The sequence below is a fragment of the Prionailurus bengalensis genome, chromosome A2, assembly GCF_016509475.1.
Source record: "Prionailurus bengalensis isolate Pbe53 chromosome A2, Fcat_Pben_1.1_paternal_pri, whole genome shotgun sequence".
In the NCBI taxonomy this organism is placed as follows: Eukaryota; Metazoa; Chordata; class Mammalia; order Carnivora; family Felidae; genus Prionailurus; species Prionailurus bengalensis.
This window is the reverse complement of record NC_057348.1, coordinates 144,190,331-144,217,161: the sequence shown is the minus strand read 5'-3', so window position 1 is coordinate 144,217,161 and position 26,831 is coordinate 144,190,331. Positions and strand designations below refer to the sequence as shown.

The following is a 26,831-nucleotide window of genomic DNA, read 5'->3' as shown; positions in this document are numbered from 1 at the left end:
GAGGTCAGGGTTTTCTCTGGAGCCCACTGCAGCCCTCCAGGTGGCGTGCCAACAAGCGCCTCACTCCCTTCTCCAATGTTCCAAGAATACATGGTTTCCCCCTTGTTTCCTTTGTTCCGTATTTTCTGCCTTGGCCACCACTTGCTACAGGGTCCTGGCTCCCTACAGCTGCGGAGACAGCTGGCAGGGTACAGGGCATGCACAGGAAACCTCTGAAATTACAGAGACTATGTGGCCGAAGGCCTTGAACCCTCAAGTTTTGTCCCCTCGAGACTTCAGGACTTGGTCTTATCCAAGGTGGGTCCTACCTCACAGGATGCAGAGGCCAGGTAGAGCCGGCCAGGGAGCTGCTGTCCCTTGGGCAGGGTCTTCTTTGAGTTCCCTTTCCCCCGAGCTTCCTGAGGGCCATCCTTTCTGGCTCCTGTGCTCAGAAACCGATCTCCTTCCTACCCAGGCCACCACTGAAAGACTCCTTTCCTCGTCACACCACCCAGACCTGGCAATGCCAGGCCACTGTGCAGCAGGACTGCAGCTGACCTCAAGGGGAACCTAATCCTGAAGGCTCATCAGCCCATCTCTCCGCCTGCTAGCTTTTCCCCCTCCCAAGTACAGCCAGACGAGGGCTTAGAAAGGTTGGTTTTCCTCGGTGAAATAACATCGCCACAAAAGCAGCTGCCTGGGAAATATCATTAGAGGGGAAGTGGCTGGCATGAGGCTGATGATCTGGAGTGGGCCTGGCAGGGGGCACAGGAGGCCAGGCAGAGCCGCACCCTGCCACCCACGGGACTGCCTTGGGTGCCAGCGACATCTTCGGGCCCCTCTGCTTTGCAAGGATCTGGCTCCTTGGACGCAGAGGCAGCTCTAAAAAGCCTTTTCCTTCGCCCTCAACTAAAATGGTTCCCTGCACAGGGTGTCAATGAGAGGAGGGAGGTCAGGGTAGACAGAGCAAATGCAGTGGGGGTAGGAAGTCCATCTAGAGGGGTCACAGGGCCACCACCGTGAGAGTGACCTCTACCGTCCTCTCTGCTCCAGAAGCCTGAGGTCTCTGCAGAGAAGGCCCTGGCCACAGTGTACATCACTTGAAGGCAGGAGGAAGGAGGATGGAGAGAGAGGGTCCTTCAGAAAGATTGCCCAGGGATGACTTCCCTAGAGCGCCGCCTGTTTCCATGGCAACTGACTACCACTCAGGGCTATGGTAACCTCTAGAGAAGGAGAAGCCCCAGAGAAAAAAAGCCCAGGCTCCTCTCCTCCTGCTGCCTTCCCAAGGAAGCTGAGGGGGAGGAGGGCCAAGTGAAGCTGGTTTGTGCTTCCTGACCACACATAGAGACAATCTGTTCTTTGCTTCCTGATACACTCCGAGGGCTACAAATCCCCACACCCAGCCCAGCCAGGAGTGTCCGAGAGCAAAACAATTTCCCGAGCATCTCCAAATACCACCTAGACAAGACAGGCTACCTCACCAGCCCTCAGAGGACCTGCTTGGCCTTGCCCATGCCAGGGCTCACTGGCAGTGCATGTAATGAGCCCCAGAGCAGCGCACGGGGCCCGGGGGATGGGGAGCAGCCACAGACTGGGAGAGGTCCCCGGAACGTGTGGGCTGTGCCCCTCCCTCCCACTGAGCAGAGTGGGTTCTGGAGGTAGCATACTCACCGGTCTCCACATCCTGCACGTAGAAATGCAGGTCGTCGGTGATCTCCGTCACAAACACGGGCTTGTAGCTGGCCGAGCGCTCCTTCTCCTCCAGCACGGGCGCTACCTCCTCCACGGGCTGCTCCTCATAGTGGGCCCAGACCTGCATGTGCGGGCAGCAAAGGGTGGGGGGTGGGAGGTTTAGAAGTGAAGCCAGAAAAAACGCAGGAAAAGGTCTTTGGGCAAGTGGGGTCACCCCTGGGGTGAAGGAGTGCGGAGGTCATCACAGGGCACTCACGTCACACTGGCCTGAGTCCCTAGACCTCTCGTATGTCTGAGTGGGTAAGGAGAGTACTCTGAAATTCTTCTGATTGATCAGCTCTCAAATTCTGGCAGGTGTCAGAAGCAACTGGGGAGTAAAAATGCTGGTCCCTGGGTCCCGACACAGGTATGTCAAATTAGGGTCTGTTGTAACTGCACCCAGAGAAAGTGAAGCAAACCAAAGCAGACTCCCAGGCAATCCTCATGCAAACCAGAGCGTGAGAACCTTGGTGTCGCAGCGGTTCTGGGACCCCACTTCCCTCTCTGACATCACTCAGCAGGGGTCACTCTGAACTCTTGAGGCCTTCGCACCGCCCAGGGCCATGGCCATGGCACTCCGGAAGCTCTCCAAGTGACAGCCCCAGGCCACGGAGGGGAGGGCTTGTCACTGTTCAGGAATGCTTGCCTCAGCAACTTCTGTGTCCTCACCTCAAGCAGGTTGCTCTGACCCCAGCTCAGAAGCTGGGCCACTCCCCTCCACCCTCGCCTTTCTCCTCCTCCCCTGGCCCTGCACTGTCAGGGCTGCAGCAGCTCAGAAGCTGATTCGATGTGACGGGGCATCAAGTCCGATCCCGCGGCCAGGAGATTATCCCGGTAGTGAAGCCTGTCAGAGCAGGAGAGGGCGGGGCTGTCCAGTTGAGCAGCAAGAAGGGGGGGAGGGACTGGACCACACACGGAGTCCCACAGTCACACAAGAACAGGGGGTAATAAAAGTATTAGCCAAAACATACATACTTACTAGGTGCCAGGCGCCATTCTAAACATTCTCCAAGTATTAATTCCTTTAATCCGTACGACAACCCTTTGAGTAAGTATTAACATTACCCTGTTTTATAAAGGAGGGATCGGAGGCACCCAGGCTTGCTAGAAGTAGCAGGACCAGGATCTGAACCTGGACACCCAGGTGCTAGCGATCTTCAAGCTTCAAGGTCCTCAAGCGGACATTTTGGCATTGACGGGGCCTCTAGACACAGAGGGAAAGGTTGTAGGTGGGAGATGTGGGCTCTTGTCCTTCAATTTGCTGTTTGACTTCAGTCAAGCCACAGACCTCCTGCATCTCCTTTTCTTCCTTGCAAGAGGGAAGAGGCCCCTGGAACCTGTGGGCTGTGCCACATGACCGCAGAATCACTCAGCTGACCTGCGGATCCCTGGATGGCACGAAGAAGCAGCCCAAGGACAGGGATGTCTGAATTACTGAACCTTCTTGGGTCCCACCTGCAGAGGCTACGCTCCTGCCTTTCATGCGGTGTGAGCACTCTTCCACTGGAAGGGGACACCGAGGACCAGGGCCCTGAGAACTGGAATGAACAGCAGGGGCTGAGCCCGAGGGAGGCTGCCAGGGAACGGCCGAGGGGGATGGGAGAGACGTCACCCGGGCCCAAACCTCGGCCAGCCACACGCAGTAGTGCCCTTGCCTTCTGCCATCTGAGGTTAGACTCTAACCCAAACAGGTCTCCCCTCTCACTCTCTCCCAGCACCAGTCCCGGCGCAGCTGCCCCCTTAATCCCTGGCGTCTGGACACCTCTGCTTTCCACGTGCCGAGGACTGGTGGCCACGGGAAAGGAGGCAGAGAGCAGGACTTCAACTCAATCAGATCAGAGACTCCTGGCCCAAGGGCGTCTCTAGCCTTCGGACTTCCCTGTGAAAGGGCCTCTCCCATTGGAGGCCACAGCACAGACTGCTGGGAGCACTCTGGGGGACCACCCACGGTTACTTCCAGTTCCAAGGCCCATATCCTGTTGAGGGAGACTTTCTCTCTGGGCCCTGCTAGGGGAAAGTTCCCCAGGGGGGTGACGACTCAGTCAGTCCTAGCCTCTCTGGGACCTCTGCAGCTCGAGGACCGACGGGACTCTCACTGAGACACAGGACTGTCAGTACTGCCTCAACTGAGCTGAAGCCAAGTGCTGCCTCCCCCCACCAGCCAGTACCTACCCTCCCTCCAACCCCTCAGCCTTCCTTCTGCCCCACCCCCAGGCAGTGGGCCCTTCTCCCATCTACCTCGCTCTTCTGGCTCCCTCCCAGGTGCAGCCAGCACGTCTCAGACGTTGGCCTGGAGTGGGCCTGAGGCTCAGAGCCGTTCTGGGCTCCATCCTAACCCTGCCCTGCTTCCCTCGGCTGTGGGGGCTGTGGGGAAGGAGTCTCCTCAGCGGTGGTGATGAATTGGGAACAGACTGACAGCGGGGGAGCAGGAACTGCTAATGACTCCTCAAGTAAATGCGCCTTGGGCGACAGCATCAGGTTTCCTCCTTGGGGAGAAGGGTGGAGCTCCTCTGCAGGCAGGCTCAGGTGGGCAGCAAGCTGGAGGTCACGGATGATGCAAACAAAAGCCTCAGGGACGGCCTGCAGGCCTCTTGCTCCCACAAGGAGTGTGGCAGTGGGGCCAGTCCAGTGACAAGGTCCCACAGCTCACTGGTAGGAGGGGCACAGCAGGGTGTACCCCCCCTCCCCCCCGCCGCTGCCTGCCAAGGTGAAAAGACACCAGAAGCATGAGATTGCCAAAGGGTAGGACAGGGAGAGCTGCTCCTCAGATAAAGGAACTCCATTTCTAAGAGGGAGCTGGCTTGGCCCCTTGAATAGTGGAGCCCTGCAGGTTTCCCTCAGGAGATGGAGGTGACCATCTGTTCCCTGGACCTAGCCACCAGCAAGTCGGTAAACGTAGCCCGGCTAGGTGGCTTCTTGGTGGGAAGGAGACAGTCAGCTGAGAGCTTGGCCCACCCTTAGAACAAGGGCACGTTTTGCCCATAATGGCTTATGTTGCCTTTCTGCAAACTGGGGCAGAGGGGACGGACACACTGGCGGGCACCTGCCAGATGGGTGCCACTTCCCTACAGCCATCCCTAGCCCTCTCACAGTTCAGATCCCTGCCAAGGAGCCTGTTTTGGGGAATTCCCAGGAGGGATGCTCCTCATCCTGGACCCATGGGGCGATGACAAAGAAGACCCAAAGACCCCTTCCAGAGAGAACAGTAATTGTGTGTGCACAGAATCAGTGCCTTATGGCTCTCCCTCCAGGCTCTGGGCAGATGGAAGAGCTGGGGAAGGACCTGCGTGGCCAAGATGCCGACCAGAGGATGGGACGCTGAAGCTGGGAATGCTCTTGGCCTTTGGTGCAGGCAAGCCTGAACTGGGTCTAAGCAGCAGGGCCTAGGCATGCTGGGAGACCCACCCAAGAGGGCTCTGCTTTGCTCTGGGAAAACCTCCGGACTGCATTAATGTGGAAAGGCCTTTCTCAGCTCCTCTGATTCGTGGTAGGGTTTGTGGTCAGGCTGGGGGCCAGGATGGCACTGTGTCCTGAGGCGGGGCCCCTTGGTAACCCCTCCGTGACCCTGGCCTTAGACCTAGGTGGGGGAATGGGCAAGGGAGGCGGCTCCTTCCTCCCTTCTCTGTTCTATTGCTGCTCTGTCATGCCAGTTCCTGTCTACATTGTGGGTCCAGGTCAGGGGCATAGGCTCTCTCCTCCTGTCCTCACCTGTCCCTGGCCCTCCCTCTTTCCTGTACACCCTCCCCAGGGAGTCCCAGATCCTCTTTCTGGCAGGAGACAGGGGATGTGAACTGAGGCTCCACTGGCTGGAGGCCTTCCTTTCTAAATCCTATTTAATATCTCCGCTCAATAGGCTCCAAGGGTGGGGCTGGCTCGGGGCCAGGGTTGTGGAGGCCTTCAAGATCTCAGTGGGGAAGACAAGCTCAATAAAAGGCGATCAATGGCCAACCCAGCCCTGTCCAGGGCTCTGCTGGGGCAGAAGGGGGGGCCGGGGAGGGAGGGCAGATCTGGTGCTTGCCATCTGTGTTTCCCTCTTTGGTCCACAGACCCACCCAGGATTCCTGGAGGAGAAGGGGGTAACCTGGCATTAGCTTCCTGTAGAGGAAGAGGAGGGCCCAACCAGCATCTTCGTGAGGAGAGAAGTCTGCAGGGCACAGGGAGGAATCAGACCCAGCAGGGAGGCAGCTAAGTTCTCATGGAAGGGAAGCTAGCATTGCCAGGTTCCCTCAGACCCGCTAACAAATGTGCACGCACACAATCACATTCCCCAAAGACTTCTGCATGCTCTTAGTCTCACAAAATCTCTCAGCATTACCTTTCCTTGGTTAGCTCACAGGTACCACCATGATCCCTTAGCCACATGTGCCTGTCTCCGGACAGCTAAGGCAGCCCTCATGGGGTCACAAGTGAGGCAAGGTTGGAGACCCTTGCCTCCATCCTGGGAATACCTCAGATATGCAGCGACTAGCAAATTCTCTCATCCGAGTCCAGCCAAGTCTGAGGGGGCTGCAGTGCTACACACACACACACACACACACACACACACACACACACACACCGCTCCTGGGAACCAACCCCACCGGAAGAGGCAAGGCATACTAGGTTCTGCCACGACCCCCGAAGAGGATGGGATGTGCGGGACAGGGACCCAGCAGGCAGGCAGGCCCTTGCACTGAGTAGCGCACTGCATTTTAATTGGACTGGAACAAAACCACACAGCCTGTGGAAGTAATTAATCACTGGTAATTACTCCTCAACATCATCATGTGGCAAGAGTGAAATGGTGACCTGGGCTCTTTCAGACAAATCCACTGCGTAGGAAATAGTGGTGCCCAGTACAACACCCAGCAAGGCACCCATTCCTCCACCTCAGGCCAGATTCCCCTCTGTCTTCTCTTGGGTCCCTTTGGGGTCTCTAATCTCAGAGAACAGAGGGTCACTCAGACCCGAAGAGGCTCGTGTGCTGAGTGACTAAGGGAGCAGGGCCTGGGGGCAGAGACGCTTTCAGAATCTGGGCTTTAGAGGACGGTGCTTGCCACGCTGACCCCCTGCTGCTAATTCTTTGGTGAAGGTTCAGCCCTTTGCACACAAGGCCCCAGCACCACGTCTCAGCCTTTCCCTTCAGTAGGCACAGGACACGGGGCTGGCAGTCTTAAGTTCAGCTCTCACTAACAGGAAAGCCAAGAGGAAGCTCCTTTGCAGTAGGGGCTAAGGTTGCCTGCTTCCCCATCACTCTAGGAAGACGGGGTTTACTGTGAGCAGAATTGGGACAAGGAAGGGTGGAAGTGTCCTCAGAGGCCTCATGGTGGCCTATTCCTCCAAGACATGGACAGTCCCTCTCACCTGTCCCAAGATTTGTGGGTCACCACTCCCTACAGTTCTTCCACTCTCATTAGGGTTGGTCACCTGTCCCAATCCCCAGGGGACGGGAAGAAAAGACAGAGAGATCTAGGCGGGAGTCCCTGGGCCAGTGCCTGAAGGAAGACAGCTGGGAAGGACCCAGTGAGGAGGTGGCTACTCTGGGTTGGAAGAGAATGAGGAGCCTCTGGGCCCTGATGCCCCCTCCTCCTTTAGGCAGGTGTCTGGGCCTTGACTTTGGGAGGCGAGTTGCAAGCCAGATGGCTGCCCCATGGGGAAGGAAACGTTTATTCCTGGAACAAATTTATGGCTCAGCACGGCTGTCCCATGAAATCCTCCTCAAGCTCAAAGAAGCCCTGACAAATCGGTGGCCGGCTGATTTATCCCCATTATCAGGGCTGGACTATAAGTCAGTGGCGACAGGCTGAGTCGGGGGGTGCCAAGCCCAGCTCCCACCACCAAACCACTGGGTTCCTTAATCGTCCATTTGTTTCCAAAAGCTGCTTTCCGACCCACCCCCCTTGTCTCTTCAATGCAGTGTCTGCAGAGACTGATGGGCTATAAATCTGCTGTCCTAACAGCTTTATGCATCTCCTGGGGTAGCTTCCAAAATGGGCTTCCCTGCAGGGCGATGCGAAGGAAATTCAGAAGTGGGCTGCGGGTCGCCCAGCTGCTCCGAGGGCAGCAAAGAAGGGTCGGGGCTGGCGAAGGGAGGACTCCCCAGTCTCCTGCTCACAAGGGGCTCTCCCAGGCGCTCCTCTCATGGCTCCAAGGTCACCTTCCGGACAGCGTTCTCCTCCACCAGGTCCACCAGAGGAGGCCTGTGGCTGAGGAAGCCTAAGCTGGCAGCCTCTCCCTCGGTCACGTGTGGCTCCTGACGTGGGGTCTGAGACCAACACCAAGCGGGGTCCCTCGGGGCGGGGGGGGGGGGGGGGATAACCGCTCTGTCTGTTGTGTGGAGGCAGTGGTGTTGGGAGGGGCGGGAAGGCGGGAAGTCTGAGCTCTGGGGTGGCGCCCACCTCCTCCCCGGCCAGGCCCGATTCCACACCCGTACCTTTTCTTTCTTCTGCTTGGCGGCCTCCTCAGCAGACAGCAGGGATTTGTAGTAGGAGCTGCGCTCAGCGGTGAAGTGGACCTTGGAGAGTGAGTGCTCCACCAGCAAGACGGACAGGTTGGCGCCATCGATGTGCAGCCAGCCGATGAAGTTGCCGGCCTTGTCCATGCTCTCCACCTCCACCTCTACCTGGGGAACAGAGAAAGGGGGTGTCAGCCTACAGGGGGAGGCCCCGGCCAGTTGCCAGGGCGTTCACACCACAGGACGGGAGCGCATCAGGCACAAGAGCAAGAGCTCACTGGAGCTCCCGCACTGCTGACCCTCTTAGAACCCTTCGCTTCAGTTGTGAGTGGGACCTACGCGTTCTAGCCTCTCACACCCCAGAATCATCCTGACAGATACGTCACTGACCAAGCAACTTCAAAACTTCCTTCTTCTCAGATCTTTTGGCAGACAGCTCCTAGGGTAAACTCGGCTCCCCTTAGCTTAAGCAAGGGAGTCTGCGTTAGCCGTGTGCGTGTGAGTGCAGCCTGGGGATCGGGAGTGAGACAAGCAGCAGACATAGCTCCGGGAACATCCCACTCTTCTTTAGCGCCCACCCACCCCCGGCTCTTCTAGGAAGACAGGCAGGCCCCGGGGAAGCAAGACAATCCCTGGGGAGAGGGGTGTACGGCTGAAGGAATTAATGCTTAACAGAGGTGATGAAAATGGCTGGATGAGAGCCAGGCGAGGAGAGGAGGGAAGGGGGCAGGTGGGCAGAAGGATGCGAACAGGAAGTTTACTAACACACGAGGGCATTTGTGGGGTGACCACAGCAGGGGGCTGCTCCTGACAGGGAGCGACTAGAAGGGTGTAGTCACTACCATCAGGCCAGTCTTTGGGGCCTTATGCTGTGGCGGAACCTCAGAACCCTCAGGGATCCCCGCAGGGCTCGGGGGCATCTGAGCCTCCTCCACTGAGGGCCTCTCCAAGACCCCAAACCCCAATACTGACTCTGCTCCTCCAAGAGGGTGGCCTTGATGCCTTGGCCCTTGTGGTAGCTGATCTGCTTCCACCTCATGAAGGCAATGGCCCAGGGTGAATTTCTTCTTTGATTCTCTCCCAACCTCCTCCTTTCTCTGCTAAAAGGGGCTTGTAAAAGTCTTTGCTGCCAAATATGAAAACTTGTATTAATTTAAACAGCTTCAAGCTCGATTAAGCAATAAAATGAATGTCTAAATACCTGGGAATTCTTTGAAGCCTGGGCTGGAGCCAGCAGCAGCAGCCCAGGGCAGAGGGTTAGAGAGGAGAGCGGAGGGAAGGAGAGGGAAGAGAGCAGGGAGAGATGTGGGGGACATGGCACCCTGTAAGTAGACAGAGGTGACTTGGGCATGCAGACAGAAGGCAATGGGGAGAAGAAGGGGTAGGACCAGGAAGGCAGGACCCTGGCTTTTCCCTTTTCTTGAACACCCTCTTCCTACTTAAGGCTTACGGTTAACCCTTCAAGTGGAAATGCAAGTTCAACGATGCCTGAGGTTGGGGTCTGGCCCAGAAGCAGATATGAAGACTTTATTAGAGCTAGGAAAAAAAAAAAAAAAAAAGATACTATATAGATCCATTCCAAGCTGACTCTGTAGGTGGGTAGGTAGGTCCCCTATTCCTGGACCTCTGGTCTTTTACCATGTTAGTAGCCAAGTGTCGTTGGCTGAGGACAGCTGCCCTGCTTGAGCACACGACCTCTTTCCAGTTCTGAGAAGCCTGCGGTGGGCCAGTGTGGTGGTGACAAGAAGCTTGATGCTCCCTGGCATAATTCCGCTTGGCACCCGATTGCTAGAATGGAGGCAAGAACCCCAGAGACGGGTTGATGAAATACCCAGGCAGGTACAATCCTTCTCATCCTATAAGGTACCCACACTTAGACCTCACTCCACATAGCAAACCCCAAATTCACACCTCACCTCTGATGCTGCAAACCAGACGATGGCCTCTCAAGGGCTCACACTAGCAACAGACAGTGACTGGGAGCCACTCCTGGGGTCAACACTACCAACCCTGTTGGCTGACTTCACACTAACCAGCCTCTCCCCGCCTGCAATCAATATGCTAACTTGGGCTTGACAAGTCCCTGGGCCCAGCCAGGCACAGAGGAAAGAAATCTCTAGCCTTGGGCACTGTCCTCTCACCGAATCCATCTTGGGTTACAGAGGGAGATAAAACTGTAGCCTGTGGGTCTCTGCTTCCCCTTTCATTATGGCTGCTGCAACCAAGGTAATTTCTCCATCAAAGGCATTCAGGGGCAGGTGGGCTGGGCTCAGTGGAGGGATGGGGCTACTCCCAAGTATCTTGACTTGTGACCTCTCTAGCCAAGCCCTGTGCCCTACCTATCCTTCTGGGCACAAAGAATTCAATCGGAAGACCAAAGTCTTAACCCTTCTCTAGTCCTGGGAGAGTTCCACGGGGAGCAAGCACAGGGTTAAGCATGGTGGTCCTAGGTTGGTATAAGTGTTCACTGTTCATGTTTCTCTCAGATCGATTGCCAGGAATTTGTAGCCTGACTATAACATTTCATGGACCAATGTCTGTATATGCTCTATTTTCCTGATCAACTTTAAGACTCAGGTTTTTGATACTTTCTCTTAGTTAAAAAGTACATATAAACCACACATACATATGGAGATATACAGATACAGCTGATTCTCAGTGTTTGTGGTACTTATGTTCTATAAAGGCACCATGAACACTGAATTAGTGAATCCTGAACCATTGCTCCCAGGGGAAACACAGGATTAGATTCCTGCAGGACTCTCATCACATTTTTATCAACTTTCCAATACATAACCTTCTTCTGTGCATGTTTCTGTTTAAAGACACCTTATTTAATATATACTGATGATTCATTAACATTGAAACCACAGCCAATAGCACTATCACTCATGCCTGAATAAAGCTTATCTAACACATGTATTTTCTCCTTAAGGCATATCACAGTCTTCTTGCACTTAGGAACACTAGACAGCACTTCAGCACTCTGCTTGGAGGCCATTTTAAACTACAAAATCACCAAGAGAAAGCACACACACAAAAAGGAAAAATGCAGGACCACTTGTGTGTGGTGTGACAGGTGAATAAGAAGGCTGTGCAGCACCTTTTTCAGCCTCAGGTGGGAGATGTGCTCACCAGCAGACTTGAAATTTTCACTACAGTGCACATCCACAAATGATCAAAAAAGTCCCATGGGGCACCTGGGTGGCTCAGTCGGTTGAGCATCCGACTTTGGCTCAGGTAATGATCTCACAGTTCGTGAGTTCCAGCCCCGCGTCGGGCTCTGTGCTGACAGCTCGGAGCCTGGAGCCTGCTTCAGATTCTGTCTCCCTCTTTCTCTGCCCCTCCCCCACTTGCACTCTGTTTCTCTCTCAAAAATAAATAAAACATTAAAAAATAAAAAAAAAAAAGTCCCACAAGCACTGATTTTGGGTTACAAGTAAATTTTAGCAAGTGAATTTGCAAAAACGGAATCACACAGAATGAGGATTGACTACCTAGAGGTATACGGAGAGCTATTTCCTACAAGTTTGTTTCAAACTGAAGACAGGAGTTAGGGGAGGTTCACTCATGTCAAATACACAGGAAGCCCCTTCCGGTTTCTTTCTGGCTATTATAATCAAGTGTTGTGTAAACCGGAAAGTGCTATACAATATTGCTACTTGTCTCTTCAGCATCTTGTGGAGTGTTTCAGGGAGAGATTTGGACTCAACAGCTTCCCTTGGGAGGCCTCCTACAATGGCCATGTGACATCAGGAGTTCAAGACTTGGGTGATGACCGTGGGCTGCCGGAGTGTTTCATTTGTGCGTGGGCATTTGGTGTGGACACACGTGAGCTGATCCGGCCTTTAGGGTACCACAGAGTACGTGTCCACATGGACACAGGCGGTGTCAGCAGGGAACAGATGGAGGCTCTTCTCTTCATTCCCCTCTTCAATGCTCATATTGAAGCTAAGGCCTAGGAAAACAGAGCTGAGGGGAGGAGGCCTCCTGAGAGATCACGAGGGGGGCCATGGCATCCCACTGAGGAAGCAGCTGGGAGAGAACGAGGAAGAGGGCGGCCGAGACGCCTGAGGTCGGACCTGCTCCTCAGGCGCCGAAGGACACCGTGCTGCTGCCTCACTGGGCACCCCGGCTGGTCTGGCCATCTGCCAGCATCTCTTGCCCCGTGCTCTTGAGGCAGACAGAGCGGGTGCGGATCTTTGGTCCGAACTAGGCCCTGTGAGCTGAGCTCTTCCAGCTTCAGTACCGCCTTCCTGTGAAGGCTTCCCGAACCCATCCCCAAGTGAACCACTCTGTGGACACCTATAGGCTCACCCACCCTTTGGCATTTAGAGGGCAGTGTACAGCACAGAGGTCAAGAACGCAGCCTGTGGAGCTAGACTGCCTCAGTTCAAATCCACCTCCCACCTACGTGACCTTTGGCAAGTCACTTAACCTTCTGTGTCCTTGTTTTTTTTTTAACGTTTACTTACTTATTTATTTATTTATTTTATTATTTTTGAGACAGAGAGAGACAGAGCATGAACGGGGGAGGGTCAGAGAGAGGGAGACACAGAATCTTAAACAGGCTCCAGGCTCCGAGCTGTCAGCACAGAGCCCGATGCGGGGCTCGAACTCACGGACCACGAGATCATGACCTGAGCCGAAGTCGGCCGCTTAACCGACTGAGCCACCCAGGCGCCCCTGTGTCCTTGTTTACTGTAAAACTGGCATTGCAATATTCCCTATCTCAAAGGATTTGTTATGATTAAATGAGCTAATACATACACTAAGCATGTAGAAGATTACTGGACACATAAGTGCTTCATCATCAGCAGCAGCAGCATCAACTTTTTACTTCATAGTAGGGCCAGTTATTTTATTTCCAAATATCTTTATTCTTCAACTAGGTTGTTTGCTCCAAGGGGGACCAAAGCTTTTTCTCCACCCCGCGTCTTCCCCAGAGCTGGGTGTACTGACCGGGCAATGAGATGGCAGGAAGAGCATGGATCATGGAGTCAGACAGACTTGGGCTCAAATCCTAGCTCTGGCTGGGGATTTTTGGGAAGTCCCACAAACTCTCCTCTCCTAGCCAGTTTTCTTGTCCGTAAAAAGAGAAGCGGGTCCTATGTATTCAAGGAAGTAACATAAAACTGCTTCCTCTTCCCTTCAGCTAATACGGGCCAGCAGCAGCCCTCCTCGGGCTGAGCTCCATCCCCTTAGCTTTCCCTCCATCTAGAAGGTTTGGGTTTCTTACACCCAGGGGGCCTCATGCAAAATACAGAGTGGAGGGAAGGCAAGTGTGGGCTGATGGGAAGAGCTAATGTGTGATTGTCCTCACACCCAGCTGAATAACCAGGTGCTGTTCTGCTCAGTCGAGGGGGGGGTGGGGGGCGTCTCTCTCTGCCACAGGGCCAAGGGGAGGGGACACGGCCCGGCCAGCCACACCCAGCGGGAGAGCAGCGGGACACACTGGACTCGGCCTGTCCGTGGGCTGGGGCAGCCGGCGGGCCCGCTGCCTCACAGTGGGACACGTTCTCCTGCTCCCAAGCACATTAATGTGCCACTAATGAAATTGTTCTGGCTTATTTACCAAATTAATACAAACGGCACAGGCTGTTAATTTGCATGTCTCCTAATTACTGAGGAAGAGATCCCGTGCCCAGGCAGCACACACACCTCAGTGCCCACCCAGCTGGGCTGTGGTCTCACCCTTCCCAGCTGCGGGTGCGTGAGGAAGGGGAGAAGGGGAAGGAGGAAAGGGGAGAACTGGAGCGGCTCTGGCTCGCTCTCCGTGGCTGAGAACAAGTGAGGAGAGAAGCTGTGGTGGCCATGAATTTGTTTCATTGCCTATATTCTTTCCTTAGTGGCTGGAGTGCCTTGGCCTCCAGAAATATACTCGGTCCCTGTCCTGCTCCCCTCTTCCACACTGCCTCTCCTTTCCCTTGTTTGGATTCTGTCCAGCTTCTTAGGAACTACTCCATCAGGCAGGCAGTGGGGTCTGAGTCATCTTTCTCTCTAGGCAGTGTGGCATATTCTGGGCCTGGGGTGCAGTGCAGGGTTAGAACGGCGCACGGGGTCACAGGAAGGGAAGTGAAAGCCACGCAGGGGCTGAGGGTCTTATGGATACTACTCCTCTTTCTCAACTTGTCCTGCTCCTTCCCAGCCACTAAGCCTTCAGATTCTGAAACCTTATGTAAAGTATATGTGTATGGGGGGGGGGGGGAGGGAGGGAGGGGGAGAGAGAGAGAGAGAGAGAGAGAGAGAGAGAGAGAGAGAGAGATTGGTCACTTCAGAGCTCACCATAAGACCACAGAGGAAATTCTGACTGCCCTGGGGGTTCATGTAGCTGTCCTACCTCTCCTGCTCCAGGAACCATATTGGGTGACTAGTGGTTCCAAGTCTGGGGCAAGGCTGAAAAGACACAGGTCCTCCTGCAGCCTCCTTTGGGTCTTGGTGAGGTTTGGGCCAGGGGAGGGAGAAGGCACTGGAGGCTGCCTCCACTGAAAGGCAAACTTGAACAAGGCAGCTAGGGGCGCTCGGGGCAAAGAAACTCTGAAGTGTTGAGCAGAGGAGGAGACACAGCAGGGGGCTGCGTGCTCCACTGGTGACTCAGGGCAGCCAAAGGAGGTACAGCACAGAGGCGACTGGCAATGGGGGAGGGCAGGGAGATCCCATACTTATGTACCCACCTTCCTTTTTTGGGTGTCAAGAGGATGGAGAAAAGGTACGATCTCCCCAAGTGTGCCAGCCCCGCCTCTAGGCACAGTGCCTGAGCACGGGAGAGGACTGTTCTTTAGACAGCCTCTTCGGTTGGGAGGCTGCGGAATGCCTGGAAAATAGCGAGGGGATGCTCTCTCCTCCAGGGGAGGTGGGCCGCCTCCGGCAGGACAGGTGAAGCCAGGTAGACAAGAGCAGCGGCACAGGACACCCCTGCCCTGGGGTCCTTGGAAAAGAAGACTTCCCGCACAGGTGACGGCGATGGAGGTTATACAGGCTGCGAGTTCCTCTAGAAGGCAGAGAGCAGACTGCTCAGGGCTGCCTCTGGGGAGGTGACATCAGGGGCCTTAATGACAGGCAGAAGCCTCTATCCTTCCCACATGCTGTCTGGCCACAGGCCTGCTTTCAACACCCCCAAAGCCACCAGCAACAAGTATGGGAAAAAGCCTGAAACTAGGAACACGGCAGGAAGGAAGATCGGATGACAAGGCACCGAGGAACAAAGAAAAGGCACCGGACTGACTGGAACTGTGATCTGGGCCGGGGGGGTGGGGTGGGGGGGGGGGTGGCGCGGGTCACGTCCCCTCCAGGCTCAGTCTCCTCACACACAAATGAGAGCAGAACCAAGGTTTTAGGGTGCTCTCGGCTGTGAACTAGCTGAGGGGACAGTCAGGGCTGGGTGGTGGCACTGGTGGTGTACCAGTACGACTGGGGGCTGAGGAGACAGAAGGGCAAGCAGAGAAGCCCCCTGCTGCGAACCCTAGGGCCCCGCAGGAAAACCTGCAGAGAGGCACAAAGGGCACTCCAGCCTCTTCCGAACCCACGCCTCCCACCACTTTTCTGCCAGAATGTGAGCAGTGATCCAGAGCAACCAGACTGCACCGGAGACTCCTTGCCTGTTACACAGAGGTAGCCGCATCGCCGCAGAGCTGGTTTTCCACCATCACTGATGCTGCATGAAGGCTGTAACGTGCTGCCACAGCTAGAGCTGTGAACTTGAAGAGACACCTCACCTTAATATAGTAGCAGCTTAACACAGCCAACGTGTGCCCGCCACTCACAGGCACGCGCAGACACAGCAACGTCTCTCAGAGACGACGAACATTACCACACTGCAATTAATAATGTAACGCTCTGGGAGCTGGAGAGGCAGTGCCCATGAAATGCCTCCTGGGTCTCATTACCGGCAGCTGCCGGCAGGGAGTGGGCAGAGGAGAGGCAGGCAGCAGTACAAATCTCCCCTGTGCTGGAGAAGCAGCGCTCTGGTCCCCATCAGCGCCCCTGCTCCTAACCCCGCGGCACCTCCAGATCAGATGACTCTTTCAAGTCCAACCCACAGTGCCAACTGTTCTCCAGAAAACCTCCCTCGGACATCCATGTGCTGGCCCAAGCCAAAGCCCTAGGAATGCCTGGAAATCAGGCCCGAATCGGCACGGTGGCCGGAGGGGTCAAGAAGCTCCTGGAAATTGATGGAAGGCCCGAGCACAGAACAAGATGGCTCAGCTAGAAGTTCAGGGCTTCTTCCTCTCCCAGAATACCTCAGGGATGAGGGGTGGGATGAGTAGGGGTGGGGGCGGGGGCGGGGCAGCTCCTGGTCCTGCCTGAGGCAGAGAGGCGGCAGCCAAAGTGATCAGCATCGTCGGAGTCTGCCGGGAAATGCAAACCTGCTGACTCCAGGCCTTTGCAGGCGGTAACACAGTTTATAAACTGACGCAATCTGTTCCTTTGGTGCAGACAATGAGGAAAGTAGATTGTTCATCTTCTCAGGAAAACCCGGGGCTAAAGGCTGGAAGGAGATTTAACTCTCTCTTCTCTGAGATTCATGCAGGAATGACCCTGAATCAGGAAGCCCTCATTCTGCACCCCTGTCCAGGGCACCCCTGGTGGTACCCTTTCCCGCAGGTTTCCTGAGACCGAGCCAAGCTTTGGAACTCCTTCAGACCGTGGGGCACACCGAATGGCCCAGCTCCTCTCATCCTCCTTGGCTGACATGGAGAAGAGCAGCGCCAGCCCAGAAGAGCAGCGAAGACAAGACTGCTGTTCATCAGGTGCCCCCACGCAGTTCTTCATCCCAAACCTTGGCGTGGGCCACGGAGGCAGCCACGGTGGCGTTTTCCAAAGCCCAGCCAGAGTACCTCAGGCTGTACCTGAGCCCTGTGGGGACCGAGCTAGCGGCGAGAGGAAGGCTGGCCTCTTGTCAGGGCATATCAGTGTATGTCTGACACGGAATAACTACATGTGGCTATCAAATGTCTGACCTGGTCTGAAAGTAATCGAATATTGTTCAATCAGGTCGAGTTAAAATGCCAGTTCCCCCTTTATGAGGACCTGTGTGTCCCCCTGATCCCGAGGCCCACGCTGGACAGGCACACTCTGCTTTGCTGACTCCAGCTCTCCGGCTTCTTTACCTGAACTGCTGTGGGTTTCTATGGGGACCCGCATCTTGCTTTCAAAAAGCTCCTATGTTGTCATTCATAATTACTTCTTTCCTTCCCACCCCAGAGAAAAAGAAACCTAACTCTAGGTCACACCCTCTTTGGCTTCCTCGGGCACCTACCAGTCACCTCTCACATACTGTCACCATTCCAATCCCCTCTCCCATCCACCTCTCTGCCTATGAATATCTTGCCCATCCGAGAAAACCTTGCCTTGACCTCCTATCCCACCCGGTCGACCTATTTCTCCTTACCCAGAGTATTTCCTCAACTCTCTTTTTCTTCCCCATCCATTGCGATGGTTCACCGCTATCAATACTGCAATGGAACTGTGACCTCTAAGTCACTCAAGACCTCTCAACTGTAATTTTAACAATTCCTTCTCACATGTCATCGATTTTGACCTTTTGAATGATCTAACCAAGCTAAGAAGCCCTCTTCCACTTTAAACTTTTTTTTTTTTTTTTTTTTTTAGGCCTCTGTGATTCTCAATCGTGGCTTCTTCTCCCTGCTCTTAGTTTCAATCGTGAATTCTTTCCCAACAACATGCCCCTTGAATACGGATATTTACCAGGGGGCCACTTTAAGCTGTACAGCCCCCATTTTTCACTGCTCTCGGAGTTACAGGACACCATGACTTTTATTTCCAGTCCGGACCTCTCTTCAGAATTCAACTCCAACCTGACAAATTTCAAATGTAACGAGTCTAATTCTGAATCTACTATCGTCACTATAAAACCTGTGCCTCCACCTGCATTTCTTATCCCAGTCAGCAGCACGAGAAGCTCGGGAGTCATCCTCGGCTCCCTTATACATTCACACTCAATCTCCAGATCACACTGATTCTACTTCATAAATGTCGCTTGAATTCTTCCTCTCTTCTTTATCCTCACTGCCACTCCTTGAGTTCAGGTCCTACCTTTGGGGGACAGTCCCCTTCACTGGTATCCCTGCCACCAGTGTCCCTAATGGCCCCTCCACAATGCTGCAATGAGGCTTATCACGGGCAGTGCAGCACGATGGTCGGAGACAGGCTGGGGAGTCAGACCACCTGGAGTCAAGCCTTGCTCAACTACTTATTAGCTGTGGGACCCTAAGTGGTCAAATGGGCATAATAATGGTGCCTACTTCAATGATTTTTACTAAAGAATAAATAAACCGATTCTAGTTAAATACTCGGGAAGAGTTTGGTAGATAGTAAGCACACAGTTACTGTGCGTCTGGGTTACTTAACCACAAAATCCAAACCTGATCCCTTCTGCTGCCGTTGAGACCCTTCCCTGCTCTCTGCTGAAGTCCAAATTCCTCAGCACAGCAGAGTATAAGCTTCTTACCACTGGGTGCTTACCGGTCTCACCTTCCACCATTTTGGCCCTCATTACTTTGCTCTGGTCATGCCGAACCAACGCCAGCTCCACACACATGATGCATCGTTTCAGGCCTCTGTACACACTCCTCCCCGTGGCTAGAACGCTCCATCTATTACTGCACCTGTGAACTCCTACCCAGCCCATGAAGATTCTGCACTGATGGGATTTCACTCAAACTATTACATTATTTACTTAGTAATGCTTTCCCCCACATACCACTACTAATTACAGTATCATAATGGGCACTTATTAATGTCTTGTTACTGGCACACGGGAGGCATTCAGTGAGCAGATGATGAAAGGTAAGAGGTCTTAGCTTCTCCAGATTACTGGCAGTCAACTTGGAGAAGGAAAGTTCCTGGGACAGAAAACTGTCTTTGGGGAAATCCAGTGGCGCTGAACAAATTGGGAGAAGGCCTGTTTCGAGAACCTCTCTAAGGTGACAGGGATGTTCCCACAGATGCCCCTGTCAGAGCAGGTCTGCTCATAGGAGCCCAGAGGGGCAGAAACTGGCTTTTGGTCAGTGCAGCCAGCACTGATGACTCAGAGGCTCCCAGACGTCACGAGCAGAAGGGGCTGTTTCGCACTTGGCTTTGCCTGTACTGAATATAACTGGAGCGAGGATGGATTCCTCTATTTATCCAGGCATGAACACAGGCGGCAGCTGTGTATGCCTCCCTCTGGTCTCCTACACATCCACCACTCCTGGCCACCATCCCTCAGCAAGGAAGGGGTGAAGAGCAAAAGCAGACACGAGACAGCCAGAGGAAGAGCTAAGAGGACAGGACAGGACCCCAGACCCTGTCTGCTAAGTCCTCCAAGCCAGGGGGTAGGTGTCCCAGTTAGGACTCAGTCGCCTGAGGGAACATCTGAGCACAGGGCTGAGAAAGCCTCAAGCTACAAGTCACTTGCCAGTGTGGGCAGGTCTCAGGTCCTTCTAGGAGAACAGGGAAACCTTTGGGGAAAGGCCACTGCTGTTGGGTTTAAGGGAATGTGGAGCTCGGACAAGCTCGGTCACTTCAGAGTTCTCAGAACTGGGCTGTGGCCACGGGGGCCACTAAATGCTGTCAGGTTGTGGCAGGGATGTCCTATGCTAGGGGAAAGGGGATGTGGAGCTCATTCTCCTTCATTATCACCTGGTCTCTTGGAATAGGTACATGGACACCAATCCCTCTTGCAGGCCAGAGAAAGGCACAAGAGAAAAGAATTTGGAACAGATAAAAATCCTACACTTGCAGCTAGGAGCCAGGCAATTTATTTCCCCCTGCCCCTGTGTTCATCCGTATTCTTCCTTAAAATCCAGCTGCCTTCACATGCCAGCAGGAAGCTGGCCCTGGGCCTGCTGTCCTCGGCAGGCACCCCTTTCCGATTCACAGGAAGGCAAAGCGGTGGGGCCGGCAGAAGTCCTGTGATCCACACTCCCGGACAGGCCACAGAGAAAGCCCCCTGCTCCCCTCTCACCACACTCAGGGGCTGCTCTCTTAGGCCCAGTGGAGAGGAGATCAGCCTCTTCAGGGACTCTGACTGTGTTTCATGCACGTTCCCAAAGTCTGTCTCAAACCTATGTCAACACAGTAAGGAAAACAAAAAAATCCTTTCAGATGATACAGTCGTCCTGTTCCAGCAGTGCCAGTGGGCGAGGGCTGTTTCACCCTCCAGTCATGTGGGCAAGCGAGGCCCTTGCTCAGTATGACCTGGAGGGCCTGTGATCTCTGAGGCCTCTCTGTAATACAAAGAAGGGCCTGTGGGTAGAAGCCACCCATTATACGGTCTGAGCACACATAGCCCAGATTGGGATAAGTGCGGTATGCCAGGGGCCAGATCGCCTGGTCAATGATCCTGGTCCCGGCCCCTGCCCTCTTCTGGGGGTCGAGGCTGGGCTTCCTCACTGCTCATTTATTGCTACGGACAGTGAAACTATGGCATTGCTTGTACCGTCTGAGTGGAGCTCTCAGATGTCATAAGCCCTCCCAAACCTCTCTGTGGTCTGCAGCTGGTCCGGGCCACCTCTGCCCAGGAAAAGACCAGGAACGAAGGGCGTGGGCCGGCACGGGTGTGTTGACTCCTCTGCTTCTCGGCACCGAGGCCACATTCCCTCTTCTTCCCTGTCTTTCCCCAACTCCCTGGGCCATGGGCTCCTCATGCTGTTTTGGGCTACATTTGTAGTTACCTCCTGAAAGTACCCAAAGCCACTGGAGTGACAGCAAAAGCGAGAGAGGGAAAAGTATTAGTGGTAGGAAAGGACAATACATAGGATGGGTCAGCAGCTTAGCTGTTGACATGACTCTCTGCCCATCCTCTTGACAGGACTCAAAGCGCCATTAATCACAATTATTTCTCTCTCCCCCATTTCAACCAAATGTGCCGAATACGACTCAGCTTAATGAGGTCCCAGGAGCTAATGGGTGGCCCCTCAGCCCTACTATTTGCTCAGGCTGATCTTGTCCTGTTCTCAGGCAGGGAGCAGCTATCCTGTGTTCCTCTGAATGGGGTCAGGGTGGCCTCATTTGCCCTGCTCCCCCCTCCAGTTTGGTTACACTAAGCAGAATTCCACTGACACCTGCTCTCTGCTCCACACGGGGAGTGCTCCCAATGTAGGTGTGCTCTGAAGTGGAGACAGGAAATGAAGATGCTCAGCATCTTTGGCTAAGATTTCTGGAAGGCACAATTAAGCTTTTAAGACAATACCTTTGGTTTTGGAGGAAGCGTGGTGAGCCTAATGCTTTCCTAGGCCGAGGTGCCTGCTCCAGGCTCTTCTGACAGAAGACAGTGTGGGTGCAGCCACTGCTGTCAATGCAGCTTCTCCCGCCACAGACTTTCTGCCAGTGTCCTCGGGGGGGGGGTGGGGGTGGGGGTGGGGGGAAGCTTTGAGATCCCTGCCCCCACCCTGACACTCAATGTAAACATTATTTAAGCAATTGGATTTCTTTTAATGCTATTTGAAGATGCTCTTAATTGCCCACTGCTCCTGAGCTGCTGCCTGGAGCCAGTGGGCAGGAAAACAGACAGTGGGAAGGTCAAGAGCAGAAAAAAAGAAAAAAAAGGAAAGGCCAGCACCATCCTCTGTCTTAGTCAGGTAGTAAAAGGCATGCCGTAAGGAGCACGAAAAGAAAAAGAAGGGCTATGAGGAGAGATTCTCAGTACCGTGAATCTTCTCGAAGTACACCATACTCCCCTTCTCACCAACTTCATTTCCTCTAATCCAGCCCCCCTTGCTCTGGCTCAGCCGATCTGCTTGCCAAGCGAGCTGCCCAACCCGCCTCCTGTAGCCCGGCTGGTCCCTGAGGCCACAACCCTACATCACAGCCGGAAAAGTCAGACATGCAGCGGCCCCCGCACCGCCAAGGGAGGAGCAGAGGTGCAGAGCACACTCAGAGAGATGTCTGGCCGTTTACCGGTAAGGGATTGCCGAGAGAACCCCCACTTCAGGAAGTTTCTGGCCAGGAGTGCCGAGAGAAAACGTGTGAAGATGTGTCCAAGGGGCAAGTGCCCCACACCACTTAGATCTTCCAGGAAGCCTTACCTAATTCACTCTTTCTAACAACTCCATCTTTAGTGCTCACGTTAAGTCCTGAATCAACTAGACTGCTCTTGTAATCCATGAGCTTTTACATTATGCCCTTCCAAGTGAGGCTGTTGCCTGTTTCTTTTGCACCCACACCTAGTCCCCACGTCATTGCCCAAGCATCAGGATTCTAGGCAGTGTTAGAAGGGGCTTGATGGAGGGGGCTCCTGGGCGACTGTGCTCGGCAGGGCTCTTTTGTTTCTGGGCAACACCTTCCACATGGCTATGTTCTGGTTGCTGTCCAGAGCTTCCCTAACAAAGACAGCTTCCAAGGCCAGGCAAGCAGCAGAAAGTGCAGGTTACAGTTATAATAGAGTACAATGTACCCTGCAAGGGGAGATCATTGTGGTTCAGCCTTGCATCTCTGGAAAGATATGGCAGGGCTGGAGAAGGACCAGGGATGCCCACTTGAGCTGATTAAAGAGAAGAGAACATCCAAAAATGATTAGGATTCTTCAAAATGGAAAGACAGATGTTGAAGGAACTGCAATGTATAAAAATCATTAAGGATGTGTAAGGAGACCTAGGACTTATTGTAATCAACCAACCGAGAAATAGCTATTTGGCATCTCCTAAGTAGAAAAGCACTGCATTAGGCATTGCAATAGATGCAAACGGAGAAAAAAATAACTTCTGTCTTCAGAGAGCTTCAGTTGAGAAGACACAACGAAGCTGCCTCATGTCGACTAGTGACAAAATGCCATGTAAAACCCATGACCACTGAATGGTAGCACAGACGGCAGGCACTGGAGGGGGTTCACAGGAGCACGCCAACTCTGAGGGCTAGACAGTGGGGCTACTTCAGGGAGGGGCCAGGCAGGACATCACAGGTGGGGCCAGGCAAACATGCTCTAGCATGTGGAATGACCTGGATCATACCTCAGAAATAGTCATGGATGGTAGAGTGAAAGCAGGAGTGAGGTAGAATTTCAGGACAAAAAGGGAGGCCGAGGTCAGTGGAGGTATAAGCAGATACTGAGGGAGAGGGAAGGTGGCAGAGACAGCAGAGGCCAGGAAGGGCGTGGGCCGGCACGGGTGTGTTGACTCCTCTGCTTCTCGGCACCGAGGCCACATTCCCTCTTCTTCCCTGTCTTTCCCCAACTCCCTGGGCCATGGGCTCCTCACACTGTTTTGGGCTTTGCAGTTACCTCCTGAAAGTACCTAAAGCCACTGGAGTGACAGCAAAAGCGAGAGGGAAAAGTATTAGTGGCAGGAAAGGAACGAGGCAGAATGAACTAGGTGTTTCCTAAACAGATCCTGAAATGTCATGTCACACGGGCTCTGTGGCACAGACCTCCCAGTTTCCATTCTTTTCTTCTTAATAACAGGTATCCTTTTAGTCCAGGTATTGGTGTGGCCAGCTAAAAGTCTGTCCCTCTCTCATTGGTCACACCGCCGAGATTTAGCTGATATTTTTGAGTGGGACTTCTTCTTTTTTTTTTTTTTCAACGTTTATTTATTTTTGGGACAGAGAGAGACAGAGCATGAACGGGGGAGGGGCAGAAAGAGAGGGAGACACAGAATCGGAAACAGGCTCCAGGCTCTGAGCCATCAGCCCAGAGCCCGACGCGGGGCTTGAACTCACGGACTGCGAGATCGTGACCTGGCTGAAGTTGGACGCTTAACCGACTGCGCCACCCAGGCGCCCCTTGAGTGGGACTTCTGAAAGCATTTGCCACCATGGGCTTCTCCCTTTTCTTTCGGCGTCCTAACTGGAAGGAAGGTGTGAATAGGTGAAGCCCCACAGGCTCCTTGGACCTTGAGAATGGAATTCATGCATGCTAAGAAATGGATTTGGATCCATTCCTCCAGAAGGAGGAGGGGACGTGGATCCCTGTTGACACTGAGGTCACTGTACCAGTCCAAGACTGTCTATCTCTGGACGTTTTTCATGAGAAAGAAGTAAACTTTAATCTTGTGTAAGCAACTGCTGTTTCTGAACTGTTTTCAGCAATTGAATGTAATTCCAAACTGATGCGTTAGTATCTCTCTGGAATGCATGTCCTTCTACCCTTGGTTTGGCTGATGCCTACTCACTGTTAACAGTTTGGCCTAAGTGATACTTCCTCCAGGAAATCTTTCCTGAACTCTTAGTTGTGCCCCGAGGGAATCCTGTGAGTCCCAGAACATGTATCACCCTGTACTCTGGGTTCCTGATGAGCTCTTGAGCCTGCCATCCAACTCCTTGATGGCAGAAAACATAGCCACATGGCACTTGACTTTGTGGTCCCAAGTCCAGGCATGGCACCTGACATACAGGTCATTACATGTTTGTTAAATGGACTGAATGAAAAGACCCAGATGCCAATCACTGGCACTTATCTACTGATTTGTCTTCGCTTTTAAGAATGCTTGCTTCAAAGAACATAAAGGGAAGACAATCTCAGAGAGAAACAAAGCTTTTCTTCTATTACTGATCCAAACACAGTCCCTGGCATACAGCACCGGGACAAAGCCCTGCTCCGAGGGCCCACCAAGTCAGGGCTGGACCCTTCCAGCTACTGCCCTGAACACAGCCTCTGTCAGACAGCCAGGCTGGGCATTGGGTAGATCATGAACACTCCAGGCAAGAAGGTTCTGCAGTTCCCACTGCCACATCTGAAGGGAAGACCAGCAGCTCCTCACTATAGGGAAGAGGGAAGGGAATTAGCATTTATTGAGTACCTGCTGTATACCACACAACGAATTAGGTTCCCAGACAAGCATGTTGCCTTAGTTAATCCTCATAGCCTTTTTGTGAAGTGGTTATTTTTAGTCTCACTTTACTGACAAGGAGACAGGGGCTCAGGGGCTAAAGAATGTATCCAAGGTCATTGGTAAGGAGAGAAGCCAGAATTTGAACATAATCCTTCCTGATTTCAGAGCCTGACTCTTGTCACTACTCAGTGGGCAGAACGATTCACTGACATCCAGGAGAGTCACAGTCCTAGGTTCTGGGAGTTCCTGAAGCTCTGACCCAGGGAGTAGGAGGCTATCAGGAGCTGGGAGCAGGGGAGGAAGGCATGCTGAGAAAGGCCAGGAAGTGGACCTAAGGAGAGTCATCTGTCTTCCCACTGGCCCCGGCTGCTCTGCTCTTGGGCAGAGAGGTAATATGTCAGTATAAAGGAAGAAAGTCATTAGGAAAGCCTTGATTCCCCTCTGCACAGATTTGCCTGAGCTTGTTTCCCCAATGATCCCATGCTGAGTACTCCAGTTAGCCGCGTTCTAGGCTCATTACCCTCTGGGACTCGTTGCAGCTACTCTCCGCTGGTTGCTCAGCATGAACTCAGCCCTGGGAACTCATCACCAGGTCCCTGCCTGCCTGGGAGAGCTGCAGGCTGCGAGCCCTTCTCTTGGGCCTGCATCTGGAGGTGGCCAGGCTAGGGCATCCCCTCGCCAGCCCCTCGCAATCCGAACGCTAGCGCAGACACCCGCAGCGGGGCTCTAACCTCTGAAGGCCCAGGGGCTCCTTTCGATCCCCGCGGTGGAACATGAGCCACGCAGAGACGATAAGCACAGGGAAACTGTGGTCCGACAGAGGTGCCGGGGGAGGAATGCAGGCAGCAGAGAAGCTGCAGATGAAGGATGAGCCACGCCGGGTACACCTGCCTGCCTCCCAACCTGACTGGATCTGCCTTTTTAACCCTTTGACCCGAACAAAATCCCTTCCGGCTGCCCCACTGAAAACTAAGTTTACAATTGAAAAGCCCAGAGAATTTATTGCTGGGTAGACGAGAAAATTTTAAACTCATAACCACCCCACAGGCCAATGGATCAGGCAGATATCCATCCTCTTAGAATTACTCTACACTGCAGATATCCATCCTATTAAGCTAAATGGTTAAGAAAAGCCTTTCCCCACATCACAGAGATGCTGGATGGTTTTCTGCTCACCTTTCTGAGTACATTCATCAGCCCATTTTGTTTCCTCTGTTGAAAGCGGCCTCAGAATTACAAACTGCTGCGCGGCAGCAGAAGTTTTAAATTAAGCATTCATGGGCGTAGGTGAGCTCGGGAAATGATGGTGGGTCGGAAGGCAGGCAGGCAAGATTTAGTGCCTCGTGTGTGGGGGAAAAGCTGAGGCTCATCAACAAGTCTGGATCAAGCCGGGGATGGAGGAGCCAGGGAGACGGGGAGAAGAAAGGGCCACGGAGGAGGAATTTAAAAGCTCTCTGGTCAAAGGGCCAGATACGCCGTGTGACAAAATGAAAATTACTAGAGACTTTGAACCACTGCTAATGCCACCGTCCGTGCAAGGCATAAATATCTGCTGTGCAGAACAATGCACATGCGAGGTGGGGACCCCGGGAGGACGGTCAGCCAGGTGCTTGTGCCTCCCTCCATCTCCCTTGGGGCACTTGTAGGTCCACGACTTCCCCTCCTGCAGCTAGTTCTGTGTTACCGGCCACTTACCCCAGGTATAGACAGCAGAGGCTGTTATAAAGGCTTGTCTTGAGGTCATCTCAGGGCAGAACTCCTTTCCTCCCTACCCCGGCTTGCCTCAGGAGGCGAAATTCCCTGTCTTACTGCCCGGAGGAGGAGGCGGCCCCAAGGCCTGCGGTCTACGGCGCGCTGAACAAGGACGTTTGTGTACAGCTGCTGTTGCTCCTACGACTGACCACTGCGTGGGGTCACTC

At 53.7% G+C, this 26,831-nt stretch overlaps 1 protein-coding gene across 1 annotated transcript in view; it reads right to left on the bottom strand.

Annotated features, from left to right (window-relative positions):
* SND1 (staphylococcal nuclease and tudor domain containing 1) overlaps positions 1–26,831 on the bottom strand; it is a 421,931-nt gene that overhangs the window by 8,030 nt on the left and 387,070 nt on the right. The window contains exons 17-18 of the mRNA XM_043589426.1: positions 8,123–8,311; positions 1,651–1,792 (exon numbers count right to left, since the gene is read on the bottom strand). Coding sequence (XP_043445361.1) covers positions 1,651–1,792; positions 8,123–8,311 — 331 coding nt within the window. The remainder of the gene's footprint in view (positions 1–1,650; positions 1,793–8,122; positions 8,312–26,831) is intronic.